This window comes from Labrus mixtus, chromosome 21, assembly GCF_963584025.1.
Source record: "Labrus mixtus chromosome 21, fLabMix1.1, whole genome shotgun sequence".
In the NCBI taxonomy this organism is placed as follows: Eukaryota; Metazoa; Chordata; class Actinopteri; order Labriformes; family Labridae; genus Labrus; species Labrus mixtus.
This window is the reverse complement of record NC_083632.1, coordinates 21,500,123-21,517,531: the sequence shown is the minus strand read 5'-3', so window position 1 is coordinate 21,517,531 and position 17,409 is coordinate 21,500,123. Positions and strand designations below refer to the sequence as shown.

Sequence of the window (17,409 nt, the reverse complement as noted above, 5' to 3'; positions counted from 1 at the left end):
ACACACACACACACACACACACACACACACACACACACACTTTGGCAGCCTCTGCAGCTGATTTGTCGTATCCAAACGCTCTCTTGTTAACCAGGAAGCGAGTAAAGGTGCAGCAGTAAATTGGACCTGGAGGGTAATTGATCAGCTGGCTGGATATCATCCTCTCAGCTGCAGCTTTAACAGCAAATATGATCAATATCACAGCAGAAATCATATTACACATTAATGCTAACACACTAATGATATCTATAAACTGTTTAGCATTGACATATGTGTATCCATTAAACACAGTGATGGTTTTAAAGGCTAAGTTAACTGGAAATCGTGCGCTGGTGATGCTGCTTTGAGCACAGTTAAAGTGATTGGAAAAAGGAGGGAGAAGAGATTTAGGTTGTTGACCTTCATTTGACACGCTGTCTGTGTTACACTTCTCACACTGCTCCCTCTGCTTCTAGTGCAAAAATGAAAGTGTGAACCTGGAGTGTTTTCTTTACACTATGGGCCAGTGGTGTAATGTTACACAACAATAGTATTTTGTAGGGCTGGGTGATATGGAACAAAACTCATATCTTCATATTGTTTAGCTGAATGGCGATACTCGATATATGTCGATATGTATTTTATTAACAGTGAAAACACATGGAAAATAAACAACCTTTTTGTGAATTTAAAAAGTAATATGGTAAAATAAAAATGTTCCTTAAATACAATAAAAGAGAGAGAGAGGAGGAGCAGGGTGAAGAGGGACAGACAGTCAGTCATCATCAGTGAGATGAGAAAAAGGTGACCTGGTACCTCTGTAATGTTATTTTAATGCAACATAAACTATATCCATATTAAATATATTGTCTTACCCTATATCTTGTTTGAAAATATATCCATATATCTTAAAAACTCAATATATTTTCCAGCCCTAATACTTTGTTACAGGAGTTAAGTATTTTCTGGGAGTATCTGTACTTTATTTGAGATTTCACATTTCTGTCAACCTCTAAAAGTCTACTTTTACATTTACCACAAGAATTATTATTAAACAAATTTAAATCAATGGAAATGTGTTGATCTAGGGATTTTGGATTTTTTACTTCTTGAGTTATATTTAAATAGCTGACGTTCACTTTTAACAAATTAATAGTCTGGTATCATGTTTGTCCCTTTACTCAAGTCTCGCTCTTAAGTAATTCATCCTCCACAAAACAGATCACAGATTGGACTCAGCAGGACAGACAGAGCTGTGCTGCCTGAAACACACTCTCATTTGACTCAGCTGCCGGGGCGGCAGACTGTCCCGTGGTCAGCAGATTCTCTCTCACACACACACACACACACACACACACACACACACACACGCACACACGCACACACACACACACACACACACGCACACACACGCACACACACACAGAGTCCCACCTGACTCATCTGCACGGCTAGATACCGCCCCTTGATGTTTTCTGTGCACACACAAGTGTAATACTGGTGTTCTCAGCGTGTCCACAGTTCCTCTGCTGGGAAAGCAGCAGGTTACTCAGAGTTTTTCTCATCATCAGTGTGTGGTTGTGTGTGTGTGTGAGGACACTTTTAAAAATGAAGCTTTGATTTGTGTGTGTGTACAGAATGCATGAAAGGCTGTTGATCTGCATTAACACACACTAAAACAACTTCAAGAAACTATTTGTGAAAGTCAACTGTGAAAGGGTTTACTTAGAAAGACAAATTCTTTTTACTCAACTCATTTAGTCTTTGGAGCTCTGTTGAGCGTTTTAGTGCCTTTCTGCTGTTGTTTTGGTTTAGTTGGATTTTAATTGACTGTTTTTGACTGCTCACAAAGTGTTTCAGACTGCAGGAGAATATTCTCAGCGAAAATGCTACCTTCTTTTGAGTTAGCAACTAGACTCAAAAAAATTATAAAAAGATGCTTTTCTAAAAAATAAATTGGTTGTTTTGTTTCTTAAAAAGATGAGTTTTGTGGCGATATCAGAGCCAAAGATAACGACAAAAACCCATCACACTTATTGAGCTTAAAATGTACATATTGATTGACAAACCTCTCAACAGAGATGACTCTATAGTGACGAGTTGACAAACGTTTTTATTGCTTTTTTTTCTGTGGCAGCAAAGTGTGTCCAGTTTGAAGACCAGACGTCTTCAGAGGTGTAACAAATCACTGTAAATGTCAGGATTTGGTGCAAATAGCACAGAATCAAAGCAAACAGGCTTCTTTGTACATCTCCCAGAATGCACTGCAGACAAAAAGCACGATGTGTTTTTTGGTGAGATGAGTGATGGAGACGAGACAGATTAAGGTCAAGTTAGTACAAGAACTACATGGAGCTCATGCCAAAATAGGCGGGAAATATTAATCACATCACAAAATGATTGGAATTTGACGTTTTTTTTTTTGAGGAAATATTAATTGCGCACAAATTTGGAAAAAATCAATGATTCTTTCCTTTTTTTCCCCCACAGAGCGAGCATCAGCAGGGATCCTTTCTACGACATGCTGGCCACCAGGAAGAGAAGGATAGCCAATAAGAAATGAGGACTGTCCACCTTCAACACCTTCATCTCCTCCATTTCTGTGACCTGCAGAGTCCTCCTGTGTGTGTTAGTGTGTGTTTTTGTGTGTGTGACGGGGGAGCCATGAAGACCTCCCCTTGTTCTTTCAGGACTGCACAGCAGGCAGTGGACACAGGTGGGCGTTTATTTCAGACTGAAATGGACCGTCTGCGCCTCAATTCATGGTTGCTGTGAATGTGAAGTCCTTGTTACATCTGCACAGACTTTGAGGGACTCTTTGTGCAGAATCTTTGAACAAATGGAGAAAGGACCGGAGTCGATGGGAACGCTTAGTATAACGTGGCTGTGACAAGATCGCCCTCTGCTGGATGCATAAGGAATTTTACAGTCACCTTAATCATCCTCAGAAAGCTGCGAACACTAACAATATCTTTTGTAGTATCCACACTACAAAAAGCCTCAAGCTTCTAAATCAGCTGGTCTGATTTAAAGCCATCAAGTGACTGTATCTGTATATGCAAACAGATTAACTCTGAAAAAAAAGAGAGAAACATAAGCTCATACATGTTTTCAATTTAGTTTGTTTCATTACCTCATAAGGCACAGAAGTTAAAGTTCAGATTCAGATATACTGTACATCATTTTGAGTGTAGTGACCCTTTAAGTGACCACAGTTTTACTCCATCATGTTACATATTGAAGATCCTCCTCTTTGATCAAGTTTAATTCTTTTGTATTTATTTTCTGAATTTTGTTTAACAAAAAGAGGCAGCCACCATTTGACATTATGCATGTATAGTAGTAGAAGATGTACATACAGTTCTTTTTCTTTGTGTTTATGTAGCATGTAAATCATAACGGCTGTAGCCTTTACCCGTTCACCTTTTTTTGTTCAAAAGATAAGAGTTTACGAGTGTGGAGGGGGGGCAGCAGTGAGCCTTCCTCACACTGTGTCATTATTACTGGACATCAGATATACACCATGTGATGTGAAGAAAAGGAGGTGTTTTTAAAGAGAATACAGGAAACAAGCGGGTTCAGAATACCTTTCAATACTGTGCAAATGCCGACTGGAATCTGAGGATTTTTCCCCCACCACCAAACAGATCAAACGGAGTCGCAGCCTAACCTGAGGTTATGAGATGCAGTCTGAAGTTTAAACATAGTTTGATCTTCATTTGGGGGGGGGAAAACTTTGACTGAAACTTTGATGATGAAGACTTTGAATAAAAAAATACATGCTGATAATCAAACAAAATGTTGTCAATGTGAATTCAGTAAACCTTACCACTCACTTGGTTTCTCATTTATGAAACCAGTTCTGTGGTCAAATCTTCAGTTAGCTGAAAAGAATAATATCAAAGTGTTTGTCTAAACCTGACTACAGAAGAGTGCTTACATCTTCATCATTTACATCATCATTTAACTGTAGTTTGTTCAACAAGAGACTCGAGTACAATCAGTCTATCAATAGTTTATAATACAAATACAGACAGGAGCTTTTTTAAAGTTTCCTGGCACCTCTTCAGTTGTCTCAATCAGCACTTTTCATTACGTCGCTTGTAAACAAAGTCAAAGACCAAGACCCACAAGTTACAATTTCTGACATAACAAATGTATTTAAGGCTTTTACCTTATACAATGTATAAATTCTGACATGCTAAACTAAAGATAGAACAGCTGTTTTCAACTTCTGTGTAAGGTTGAAAATAAAACAATCAAAAACAACTAAATCAAACCAGACTCAGTACAGACATTCGCCCGGAAAATGGTCAAAACATGAGATTTTCTAAAAACAAAGCCGAAAAAAAAACCGACCAAGCACCCTGATACAGGATTTTTACATATAAAAGTAACTGATAGTACAGTTGAAAATTAAATTCACAGTATTTTTATGACGCTAGAAGACACAAACTGTAGTTTTCATTTAAAAGCAAACACAAACTGGTCCACAGCCATGATAACACATTTTAGATGCATTGTTTTTTTTTTCTCTCTAATGTTTAAAAAGAAAAGAATGTGAGACAGAAAAGAGAGGCATGATCTAGAGAAAAAACCTCCACATAGGTGAAAAAGTTTTAAAATTACAGTGTGAATCTTAGGCTTCTGAGAAGAATGGAAACAAAAAAGTTTTTAAGGTGGGAAATGTTCTCAAGTCTGTCCAGGCTTTAACGTGGAGGTATCAGTCAGAGAAGTCCTGTTCCCATCACTGCTCTCTTCTGTTTCATTCAGAAAAAATCTCGCCTGTTAGTTAGTCCACTCCCACTGGGAACAATGAAAAACTCAAACGTAGCAACTCCGTGGATTTGGGGATATCTTAAACTTGAAGCCATTCTTTTTTTTTTCTTAGGCAACACATTTCCCTTTTGATTCGTTGGGATTTGAAGCGGGTAGATATCGGTAATGGATGTTCATTTTTTAAGTCCTGAGTTCCACTGAGCAGCAGCTGAGATGTTTAAGCTCCAGGCGTTGCTTGTGTTCATACAAGTATATATTAATATTTTTCATCATAAATGTTCAAGGTGGCAGTTTTTTTTAACCATTTTTAGAAGAATCACTGAAAACAAAACAATGCCCTTAAAAATGTTTTTTGAACATTTAAAACACTTCAGTTGCGATAAAAATCCCCATTTACGAAGCACCACTTCAAAAAGGTTGTTGACGTCATTCCTCTGCTGTTCTTAAAATAGTGGTGATGGGTCTGAAACACAAAAGAAGAGGCCTCCATGTCATCTACTAGCAGAGACACAACTTATACAGGAGAGGACTGTGTGAGGAGGAAAACCCACTCACCGAGTCAGTGCTTCAAGCCCCCGGAGAAGCCATGGGTGTCGCCATTGGTGTGGCTGAAACCATTTCCTGCAAAACACCATCAACACTTCAAATCAAAGAGCGCAACAGCAGCATGTATGCAATTATTGTAGTGATTTTTGAGGATGACTTGAATGCAAAAACAGCAGACGTACCTGTGAACCCATTGAGACGGCGGTGACATGTATCGTTTGTGGGTGAGGTGTGATGGGAGGGGAGTTGTGGATCACTGCTGTCGTCAGTATAATCTGTGCGCCGGCGCTTTTCCGGTGATAAACCGTTGTCGTGTTTAGAGTTCTTGTTGTCATTATAATGTCTCTTGCGGCTCCCCCTCTCCTCGCTGCTTCTGTTCTTGTGGCTGCGAGTAGCTCCCGGGCTGTGCTGCTGCTCCTCCTCGCTGTCCCGCTGTCGCTTCTTTTTCTTCTTCTTCTTTTTTGTTTCGGCAGCTCTGTCGGAATCAACGTCGGAGCTTCTAGGAGAGCACAGACACCACAAAGGAATCAATCAGTCCAAGAATAAAAGACACTAGTCGGATGCAAACATCCTGTCCCCTCCCCTGCAGGACAAACTATCATTCCTGGGGGGACAGGGCTTTCTCCATTGCTCCTCCCACCCTCTGGAACTCTCTCCCAAAGAACATCCGAGACTCTCCCCCACACTCACCTCCTTCAAGAAATCCCTCAAAACTCACCTCTTCATCGCTGCCTACAACCACTATAATACTATACTATAAATAATTCATCTTTGAAGTTAATGTAGATTTTTTTTTCTGCTTATTGACTTTTGAATTGTAATTATGCTTTAAAATTCAGTTATTGGTAAATATGACTTCCCCAAAACTAATGAAGACAAAGAAGTGTCCTCAGGCATAGAAGCAAAGATATTGTCACTCACCCACTCTCACGGCATCTGTCTTTATCCTTTGACTTCTTCTTTTTCTTGCTCTTTTTGTGTTTTTTAGAGTGACGGGCCTCACAGCTACCCTCCCTATCCTTGCTCCGACTCGTCTTATGATTTTGATCCTCCATCCTGTCCGGAGCAGATTTGAATGAGGAGACGGGAGCTTTAGGGGGAGAGCTGTTGGACTTTGAGGAGGTTTCTGTCACTGTGGCAAATGAAGAAGTCTCTCTTTCTTTAGGCAGGTAACAGTCTCTCTCCTCGCCATTGCTTTTGTCCTTCATCAATCGGGATTCTCTACTCTCCTGCCACCTTCTGTGACCATTTGACTCATCGCGGTATGGATAACCGTGTCCCCTCCGCCCACGCTCCCAGTCCTCTCTGGACCGGTAGCGGTGGTAATGATTAGAGCACCTGTCACGATCGCGCTCTCTGGGGTGGTGGGGATGTCGCTCCCATCGACGCTCAGACTCCCCGTCCCTATGGTAACGATCATGAGTAGGCAAACGATCTCTGTACGAGCGGTGATGGTGATCTCTGTAGTCCCGCCTGTAACGGTGACGATCCGCATCGCTTTCTCGCTCCGTACTTCTGTCTCTGTAGTGTCTCTCCCTGTCTCTGCTCCAGTCAGAGTACGATCTGTCTCTCTCCCTGTCTCTAGAAGAATGTCGTTCATTGCCTTTTACACTTAGTTTGTACTGGTGCTGCTCTTTACCATCTGTACGTCCTTCAGTCCCTGCTGACGGACATTTTGTCTGTGGTCTGTTCACTGCTTCGTCGTCACCTCTGCTAGTCTTTAGCTGAGACGCAGCGGGCCCATTGGTGCTTTGGGAGCAGTCTGACAGGGTGGATAAGGCCGCATTGAAGTTGCCATTATGGTCAGGAAAGGATGCAGATTCTGTAGATGTCACAGTACTAGTGTTTGTGGCCGTAGCTGAAGATGGAGAGCTAGCAGTGGACGATGGTGGAAACTGAGGAGGAGTCTCAGACACAGTTTTAGCCCTTGTGTCGGGATCGGAGATGTGCTGGCTTTCACTGGCAGCAGTGTGTACGCTCTGAGAAGAACTAGCCTGAGAGGCAGAATGATGTTCCTCTTTGCTGGGGAAACAAATCATACATACCTGTGTTAAATCACAATCACAAGGGGGATAATGCATAGTTTTAAAACTTGAGAAAAACTAAAAAGTAATTTATTAGTAGACCCTAATTACTATATTTTCTAAATTCTTTTTTTTCCCCTCAAGGAGTGTGTGTGTGTTTTGGGATGGGGCGGCTATAAAGGGTACCATATTGGGTTGGTGGTTAATCATTGACATATATCTGTGCAAATCATTATAAACTTTGAGTGATCGCCCTAAAGATAAATATATCTTTTATGTGGGTCGTAGGGGAATTTTCCTGGTGAAGGAGCAGGTCCAGGTTTTTCACCCTTACTTAATATTGATTGATGGATATTAATGACTATTGTAGTAATGATGTGTTGATCTGTTATTAATTGTGGGTTTGTTAACCCCCATAGATGGGATTATGTTGTAGTTTGAAAGGTTGAAGAATAACAGAAACACACAATCTGGACAGCAACAGGCACAAACCAACAGTTATCTAACCTCTGAATTTAGCCAGGTCATAAGGTTTACCTTTCCTGGTAATAGACCAGTTGTCTGTCCAAGAAACTTCTAGGAAATGGTCTTTATATAGCACACATGTTGTAATAGCCCAGCGTGATGATTGGGATGCAATAAAAGAACTGCTCCAAGAGAAATAAACAGATCCTCGATTCACAAGCCATAGTCTCTGTCTGATTGTTCAAGAGCATTTACTCTTCTACAGTATCATAACTAATTCAAAAGAGGACTTTTTCTAAGTCAGTGTCAGAGTGCTAATCTTACCTTGTATGACTGTGCTCACTGTCCAGTCCATTTGCAGCAGCGGTAGCCACATGGAGTGAACTGCAATAATTACTGCCAGAGTCCTGAGTAACACAAAAAACACACGATCATCACTACAGAGACAAAAAAGCTAGACAAAAAAAGTTATGAGTATATTATTATTTAAAGAATCAGCAGAAACAAAGAATATCTCTTACTTTATCAGGGTTGTTGTGTCCGTTCACTTTGTGGTGTCCATAATGGTGCCCATTTTGACTGGGTTTGGAGATGCCATTGGCCGATCCATTTAATCCGTTACCATTATGGTGCACGCCTGAGTCTCCGTTTGTGCCCCTAGGAGAATTATTGAAGACTTCTCCTGATCTTTTGTTTCCGTTAAGGTGAGACTTTCCTAAACAGCCATTTCCCAGGGTACCACAGATCTCCTGGTCTGATTCCTCTGAAGACTCTTGGCTGTACGGCACCAAGAATGGTGCTCCATTCCCTCCAGCGTGGTGCTCCCCGTTACTGCAAGACGTGCCATTAACACGGTTTAGCTGACGTGGAACAAAGCGAATGTCTGAGTGGACTTCTGAGGTAGACTGTGAGGAGGATAAAGAGCTGGATGAGGAACAGGAGCTGCTGCTGCTGCTGGCAGAGGACGGCTGGCTGTAAGAGGACGAGGAGGAGGAGGAGGAGGACGGGCGCTTCTGCTTTCCTTGTCCAATGAAGAATGAAAGCTTCTGGCGTTTGTCATGATCAGGGATCATCGTGGGCCGGCTGATTGAGTGGGAGATGGATGAAGTGGAAGAGCCTAGCCCGTGGTTAGGTTTTCCCACAACACTGCTGCTGGTGCTGGGTTTTGAGTTGGTGGGATAATCCCGCAGAGATCCATTCCCATTAACGTGAAGGGAGTTCTGAGGATGATACAAATGCACAAAAACTTGGTCTGAGTTTCTCTGTCCAACAATAGCTTTATCTTTCATCAGAGAATTTACAAGCATGTCTGCTGTACCTTTGTCATTTGTGGTGGAAGCTGAGGACCTATGAAGCCAATGTTATTGTGGTGGGCCGTGGTGTTGATGCGTGGTATCACCACCGGCCGGGGAGATGACTGACCAGGAATGCTTGGGTTATGGCCCATGTGACCATAGTCCCCAGTTTTCTTCACATCGCTGGATCTAGTAACACAAAATAAAAGGATATTAAGAATGTTTTAAATGAACAAGGTCGCGGGAGGGTTTCCTGAAATTAGGACTTCTGAATGATTTTGAAGCGAGCTTCCTTACAACCCAACACATTTTCACTTACTTGATGTAGAAAAGGACATAGGCCTGCTGATTGAGAACAGACCTGATGTCACTGACAGACACGGACGAGTCATTCATCTGATACCACTGCCCATTGCTGGCCTGGAAACAAAACAGGACAGTTGGCAGGTTGTTACATATTTATAGCAAATAAGAATCCTTTGTGTTTTAAAATGATAATGGTAGAAACAAGTTTTTCAAATACAAACTACATCATATTTAAATGAGTTATATAGAAACAGAACACCACTTTTGTGTGTTGAAATCTTGTGTGCAAAGTTTTCTCTACGACTTCAAGTCTGTCCGAGAAAAAGTTGTCATAAGAGATCTGCCTGTGACTGTTTCAGTGAGGTGATGACATAATAATGTTAGGGAAACAGATGCTTGCAAATGTACCTGACAACTGAAGTGTCATGATAGATTAGAAAAGTGATCGGCAGCAGTGCAGTACCTTAATATAGCAGAAGTAGTGACCAGCATGACAGCTGAATCCAGAGTGGACCAGCACAGCATACAGCCCGTAGACCAGGGGCTCCCCTTGAGACTGAGACATGAAGGGCCGCAGGTCCAGGTACTCTGGATATTTCACATCCTAAAAATAAAATCAGCTGGTTGTTACTACATCCATTTGAGAGATATTAATAAAAGAACAAAGAATAAAAGAACACAAAGGTGCTGAATAATTGCATAATTATGGTTCTCTATTCATGTAACGGCACCTTTGTTATTTTGCCTCCACTGAAGTTTGCAAAGCGTTTGAGAGAGAGTGTAAGAACATTTGAGCTGCGGTGGATGGTGAATCTCTTCGAGGCTGTGACCATCTTTTTGCACCTGAAGGAAACACATTTCAGTTGGTGAGCTAGAAAACTTTTAAAACATTTATAAATAAACAAACAAAAGGATTAAGGTCAATGAGAAACCGCCGGTGTTTGTATTTAACTGTAAAACAACGTACTTGGTGCATTTGTAGGCGTTTTCGCCATCCAGCTGTTCTGGTTTGACAAACTGCTCCAGAGCCTTGGAGACACTGGGAGCTGTCTGCATGGAGAGAGAGAGAGAGAAATGTTTTCTTTAGTGTTTTTCCAAAATCTGAGTTTGTAACACATTGGCAGTAAAATATATCAGAAATATTGGACCCATAAGTTACAGTGTTTTTCCCCCCACATTACCTTTATTTCCAGAGTAATATCCAGAAAAGGATCAAATGTGTCGGAGACTGCTTTGCAGTTTAAACATTTAACTAGAAAAGGTGAAAAAGAGTGTTAATTCAGTAGTCTAGAAAAGCTGTGAAAGAAATCAACAGCAACAGCATGAAAACATGTATTAAAAAAAACGATTTAATAATTTACCTCTGGATCTTAGGTGCCCTCCAAATACTTGATGGATGAAAGTGGTTGCCTGCGTTTGCCTGTCCAATCTGTCAAAAAAACAAATAATAGGATGAAAAACCACCAAAAAAAGACATGAAATAATAGTCTGAGTCCCAACAAATAGAAATTAAATTTTTTTTCAAGGAATACTAGAACACAGAAATTCCCTTGGTAGTTAGTCTGCGTGCCCCATGTACAGAGGCTGAAGTAATCGAAGCGGGCAGTCCAGGTTCTAATCCGACCTGTGACTACTTTCCCGCATGTCATTTCACACTTTCCCTCCCTGATTCATGACTCTATCCACTGTCCTCTCTCTCTAAAAAGGCACAAAATCCCCAAAATAGTCCCTTCACACTATCTGAACAGTAAAGTCATCACATATTACAACCCAAAGAGCAGAAGTGAGAAAAAGGGATTAGAGCAAAAGTATTAGTTGAAAGGTCAACTGTTAATACAGAATAAGACCCAACTCCATACTTGATGTTTTTCTAAAATTCAATTTTAATAGCTCCCCTGAATGTTTAGCAAAAAATATCTCTTAAAGATGCATGTTAGCTTTTTGTATGTTTGCATAACCTACTTGGCAGTAGATTACAGTGACTTCAGTTAGGGCTGGGCGATATGGCCTAAAAATTAAATCCAGTCACTAATATTCATTCCCTACCCATAGCTCACCATAGGTGATGTTTGAAATCAAGATCGACTGGTAAATCGAGAGCTTTGCCTTCAGGCTCAGCTCCCTTTCCACCACAATGGTTTGGTACAACGTCTGCATTACAGCGGCGCCGAGCCAATCCACCTGTCAATCTCCCGGTCCATCTTGCCCTCTCGTAAAAAAAGACCCTGCAATACTTTAACTCCTTCACTTGGGGCAAAGACTCACTCCCCACCCAAAGAGGAGGAATCCACTGTTTTCCTGCAGCGAACTATAGCCTTGGACTCAGAGGTGCTGACCCTCATCCCAGCCGCATCGCACTGCAAACCCACTCCAATACCTGCTGGAGGTCACAGTACGAGGAAGCAAACAAAACCACATCATCTGCAAAAAGCAGGGATGAGCTATTGAGGCCCCCAAACGGGAAACCCAGAGCATTCCTATCCGCGACCTGAAGTCACAGGGAGACGACTCTTTCGTTCATGAAAAAAGCTGCGCCAAAATGCCACTCCCACTTTACAGTCAGGATCAACAAGTCATGGAATCAGCCTGACATTTTAAAAACAGTTTTTTTTTAGTTTTCGGCAGTAAAAATAAACAAGGTGAATAATGTTAAAATCTGTCTGATATATAATTACGCAAAGTGAGTAAACAGCTGAGGTGAAGAAGAAAACTTTGTTCTGTCACTTTCATGTTCATCATCAGACTATATGTGAATGATAACACTTCAAATCTGTTAGAATGTGAAATGCTAAGTACCATATATGTATTATTTACATGAAATAATTTTCCTTTTTCAAAAACATGGGGAAAATAAACCACAAACTGGTGCACAAAAATACACCAGAATACAAGACCCCCAGATCCCCCAGGCTTAATTTAATTCAACATATTTGCTTTAAATGTTGAAGTGAACAAATTAGCTATTATGTTGTGTTGATTTTAATACATCACATTCATTTGTTTAATAAATAAGAAAGGTACCACCACCTCCTCAGCAAAAGTACAGATGAGGCAGAGGAACGTCAGTAAAGTACTTGTGGCTTGGTGGCACAAATCTGGGGCCACTCTGTAGGAAGGTAACGAGGGGGGAGAATGTGAACTACAGGAGCCCAAGGGGAGCAGTGAAAATGATCTAATTATGTCAAAAAATTACCAACCTCTACAAGTTAACTCACAATTGATTTGTTATCCCCACTGTGTAGGTTTCTAGAAATAAATTAAACTTACTTGGTTCCAGGTAAGCAGGACTTTTGCATAGCATCCACTGTGTACCGCAGGAACTCATGGGCATCCTCCTGGCTTCCATAGCGGAAGTGCTTTGCAATCCCTGTGTGGGGGAAAACACAGTAAGTTATATTAAGTTATTTTATGGAATCACACTTGCAAGTTAATGTTGAATTTAAATATCTTGTTAGCAGTAGACCACAAACTCCCAACTAAAAATTCCCTCCAAAAGTACAAAGGTAAACAGCCAAACAGCACCACCTGTCTCTCTTATCAAGTAATAATTTTTGAGAGGGTACTACATCTGTAATTTTGCTTTCTAGAATCACTTACTTTTGAGCTCATTGAGCACACCAATGGGCTTAATGACATTCCCAGAGTTTGCAAAAACTTGAATGATGTGGTTTTGCATGGTGCACATCATACAGAACCCCGGCTCGTGACCTGTGGTGGAAACAGATGGATAAAACTTGAGTTCGACAATATTCAGGCAAGAACAGAGTGCTCATACATAGTGCTGAAGAGACAAAGATTGATAGAAAAACAATTGCATGACCGCACAGTTGCACAAGGCCTTCCTTGGTATGAAGAGGCACATCGAAACCCCAACTTACATGTTTTGGAGTGCTCTCGAGTCAGCATGTAGTTTGCAAATGGAGCCGTGTAGGTTAGACATTGTAGGGCTGAGTTGAGGAAGCAGGTGTTCCCCATGTTCTGCAGTCCTGCACCAATGCGGTGAACCTGGGTCCACTTTAGGTGGAGCCGCTCTGCAGGGAAGAGGACCTTCTGGGGCAAGTCGATGCCGTCATCACAGCTTATCACTGCACACACAGAGCCAATGGTATTATTAAAATTAGATTCAATCCATTTTCCTTGTCAAGGACATCAACAAGTATACATGCTAAATTGCCAATATGTGATCACACTGACAAATTGTGAAGGAATATCAGTATCTTCCAGTGTAAGTTGTTCATATCAAACCATTAAAAAAAGAGTACTGAAGCAGAAACAAGCTGGAGTAGAGGAGATAACAAAATGTGCTTTCTCTTTTGTTTTTGCTAACGTAAGGCCGCTGCTCTTCATGTCAAAACACTGATGCGTCACCAGCTGAAGTGATTGATCATGCTCTCACTTCAAAACTGGCCTGGTTATGTAACTGGATGAATGAAAGTGGAGCGGAAGCAACAAAACTACACCCACAAAACCAGTTGTGTCACTCTCTCAAACAGAAATAGCATGATAAAGTTCATCTTCATAAGTAAAGTGCTTCATCAATAATGAATAACATTTCTGGAAAACAACAACTCCATTTGCTTGCAAGAGATTGGCACCTTAATGAATATGGACTAGCAGCAACATAATCTTTTTAAAGACTACTTTACTAATTTAATATAGCCAAGTCTGAAAAACAACACCTTTATAGATTTATCTCAGTTTCAAATATGTGCATTAAACTCACAACTGATAAAAGCCCAGCTCTTACCTTGCTCTTTAGATCTTTCCACAGAGGATTGCGTGCTGTTGTAAACAGCAGCTCCAGGCATCGGGCCCAGGCAGCCTCCTGAAGCCTTTAGCCTCGGAGAGTCACTGGGCATGGTGGGACCCACTGCCCAGCTGCTGGAACAGCTGCCGTCCATCCCCACGTCTCCACTGGTGAAGGGAGATCGCTTACACCCGACTGACTCGTGGTCAGACTTCTCTGATGATCTGTCAACTATGGTCATTGTTCATTGCTGTATGGAGGCAGAAATACACAAGTATATTAGTTCACTGGATGTGGAAAATTAAAGCTATGTTGTTGTTGTTATTTTAGATGTAGACAAGTGTGTGTGGGTCATCATAAATCTTGGACTTGAAAAGCTACATTCTAATAAAGTGGTAAAGTGGTCTTTGCTGTTAGTTTGAATAAGAAAACTAAACACTAAATTATGCATGTTTTATTGTTATAATATATCGTATCACCCAAAGCAAACTGAGATTGCATTACACTTAGATTACAACCACTAAATGCAAAAGCCAGGGACTCAATATCCCGACACACAACTGAGTGGAATATATTGTTCTTTTTGTACTAGCCAGTTACATGCTGATCTAGTACTGTAATTTGACCTAAACAGGCAATCATTTCTTATCCACTTAGATAAATCAATGCATTTCAAGAGTATTCTTCTAGTAGGGTTGGAAAATTAATCGAACCCAATATTAAGAACCTCTGACTGACGTAATCTTGCCCATGTCGATTACGACACCGAACAAAAAGAAGTCAAATGTAAACACTGAGAAAAACTGTTTGCAAGAAAGGCAAGTTATTTATTTTCTACTGTTTAAACTCAAATGTGTCTTTTTCATTTCAAGTGATGCTTTGACTTCAGTTCAAAAATATTCAATAAATAACAACAAAATAGTTCATCAGATATGCACTCTCATTAGAAAAAATAACCCAGCTTTAATAGTTGAGCATATTTACAGTAGAGACCATGTCAGTGAACTATGAGGGCAAAAACTAAATAATTGTTCATTAAATCGTAATCGAGGTAAAATGTTCAATTAATCGTAATGTTGATTTGAGGTCATATCGCCCAGCACTATATTCTAGGCAATAAGAGTAGAGAGGAAGTTTCTGCACTGTCTCGGTGATGCCCTACACATCTAACTATTTCCAGCAACAGCACAGCAGGCTTTTAAATACAGTACCAAACTCTGCGTGAGCACTGAATTTGTGGTCATCATCAAACGTATCAATTACAAAGTAACATTAAATGAGTAATATCAGAGTTTATCACAGAGTTAAAGCATACTTAATTCAACAAATGCGTATATCCTATTCTGCACATGTTAAATTTACAAATTATCCCTGCACTCATGTTCACTTCATTTGTCTGTCTACTCGCTGTTATATTGAATAGTTTCTGCTTATAATATGTCTACACTCATGCACTTTAACTTATGTCAATACTGTCCATTTACAACTCTGTTTTTGTACATTTACATTTAATTTACAACAATTTACAACTCTGATTTTGCACATTTACATTTAATCTTTCATATTTTAGACTAGTAATGCTAAGTCAAATCCTGGTTGTATATATTCCCATTCTTAGTTTTGATATTTTTAGTGCTTATTTACTTTGTATTTAATATTATATTGTGTTTAAATTTGCTAACATTGTGGTTTTTGCTCATATTGTGTGTTTGGATAACCTGCTGCTGTAACGCCACAATTTCCCAGTTTGGCATCAATAAAATCATTATATTCTACCCGGGAGCAACATTAACTATGCTCTAGCAACGCAAGTTCTCCATTAAGCGGTTACTTTCAGGTAAACACTTGCAATGGAAAACATTTGATGTAACTAGTGTGTAGACCTACAAACTTCTGTGATCTAACGTAAAAATGACAAACTCTTGTTAAAGTAACAAAGCGGACTGCAACAGTTCAGAGAGGAAATGTCCTGCCTGGTCGGAAGCACGTTTACAACAACAGCTGTTCCCTCCCACCTGCTCTCAGCAGACTGGCTCACATTGGCTAGCAGACGGCAGCTAGGCCTTTAACACGCAGTGCCGCCAAAACCTCAATAAAACTCACATTAAGCCTTCGTTTACTCTTATAGGAGACGGATCATCGATTGAAAGTTCATATTTCTTGTCGAAGACGGGAACAGAATGAATGTTTATGACCCAACTGTTCGGGAACACAGACACCGACTCCATGGAAACGGAGAACGTAACACATAGCTCCAGAACCAAGCTAACACAGAGATGCTAAGCTAGCTCCGCACGATGGAAGCTGACTGACACGGCGGAGGGCAACACAACCGTTTATTCTTCACGCCAAAGAGAGCCGTGTGTTGTTTCCACAACGACGTTACTGTGAATTAAATGTCTTGACCCGAGAAACGGGGCTTCTAACTAGCTTTAGAAAGGAGGGGCTCGACACCGGTGACTGTGTGTGCTCACTGCGCTGCTCTCCGACATGACAGAGACCCGGTGTAAGGCTACTACAACAAACCTAGGCGGCACAGGCCTCCAAAAATATTACAGCGGCACAGTTTTAGTGCTACTTGGTCGTAAGAGTAACAATACACTCACCTGAAATCTATTATGAATACGTTAATAGCAGTTGTAAATCCATTCCTTATTTCCAGCGGGTGTCCGGCGGTGAACAATGACGTAGCTAATTGCTCCACGGGTACATCCGGGTACCTAAGCTGAAACAAGGTCTCTGATTGGTTCATTCGGCCGCTTCTCTGAGAGGAACGTGTTTCGGGGAGATCCGTCGCATGTACACTTCTGACCTTTGTGTAAATGATGTACACCAATATGGAGCGTTTTATACAAATAATTCCGCGGAGAGTAGCCAAAGAGACTATTATTTATTATTATCTTTGGCTTAACTATGACGTGCGAACAGAATATCCTTTGCTGAAATAGCCTTCCTATTTATAAGGAGATTACAGTTTCCATTGTAATTCCACTCTTGAAAGTTATCAAAATATGATTGTTTCCCTGTGACAGGTACATTATTCATTCAACTACATTGAACATCTATGCATGAATGAATATGTCAATGTCCTTTTAAAGTCAATATTCAAAAAAATATTGAGTCCAGAATTGCTTACCACTTTTATAAGAAGCTGCACATAATTGAAGTGCACACTGTTAGCTTGGTAAGTCAGATTTTCAAATTGATATGAGAAAAGTGAATTAAATAAGTAATCTCAAATCTTCAAAAAAAAAAAAATGCTTTTTCA

The 17,409-nt window shown here is 40.5% G+C and overlaps 2 protein-coding genes across 2 annotated transcripts in view; one reads left to right on the top strand and one right to left on the bottom strand.

Annotated features, from left to right (window-relative positions):
• LOC132955988 (cytohesin-3-like) overlaps positions 1 to 3,707 on the top strand; it is a 33,859-nt gene extending 30,152 nt beyond the window's left edge. The window contains exon 13 of the mRNA XM_061029114.1: positions 2,470 to 3,707. Within this exon, the coding sequence (XP_060885097.1) occupies positions 2,470 to 2,542 (73 nt within the window). The 3' untranslated portion in view covers positions 2,543 to 3,707. The remainder of the gene's footprint in view (positions 1 to 2,469) is intronic.
• Positions 3,708 to 3,978: 271 nt separating this feature from the next.
• On the bottom strand, positions 3,979 to 16,850 carry usp42 (ubiquitin specific peptidase 42). Its single transcript, XM_061029113.1, has 18 exons — positions 16,748 to 16,850; positions 14,142 to 14,391; positions 13,273 to 13,479; positions 12,992 to 13,102; positions 12,662 to 12,761; positions 10,756 to 10,823; positions 10,576 to 10,646; positions 10,362 to 10,444; positions 10,126 to 10,237; positions 9,858 to 9,998; positions 9,408 to 9,508; positions 9,112 to 9,277; positions 8,315 to 9,013; positions 8,118 to 8,200; positions 6,226 to 7,326; positions 5,487 to 5,803; positions 5,314 to 5,379; positions 3,979 to 5,221 (listed from the first exon to the last, which is right to left on the bottom strand). The coding sequence occupies exons 2-17, from the start codon at positions 14,380 to 14,382 to the stop codon at positions 5,318 to 5,320; spliced, it is 3,663 nt and encodes a 1,220-aa protein (XP_060885096.1). The 5' UTR covers positions 14,383 to 14,391; positions 16,748 to 16,850; the 3' UTR covers positions 3,979 to 5,221; positions 5,314 to 5,317.
• Positions 16,851 to 17,409: the final 559 nt, after the last annotated feature.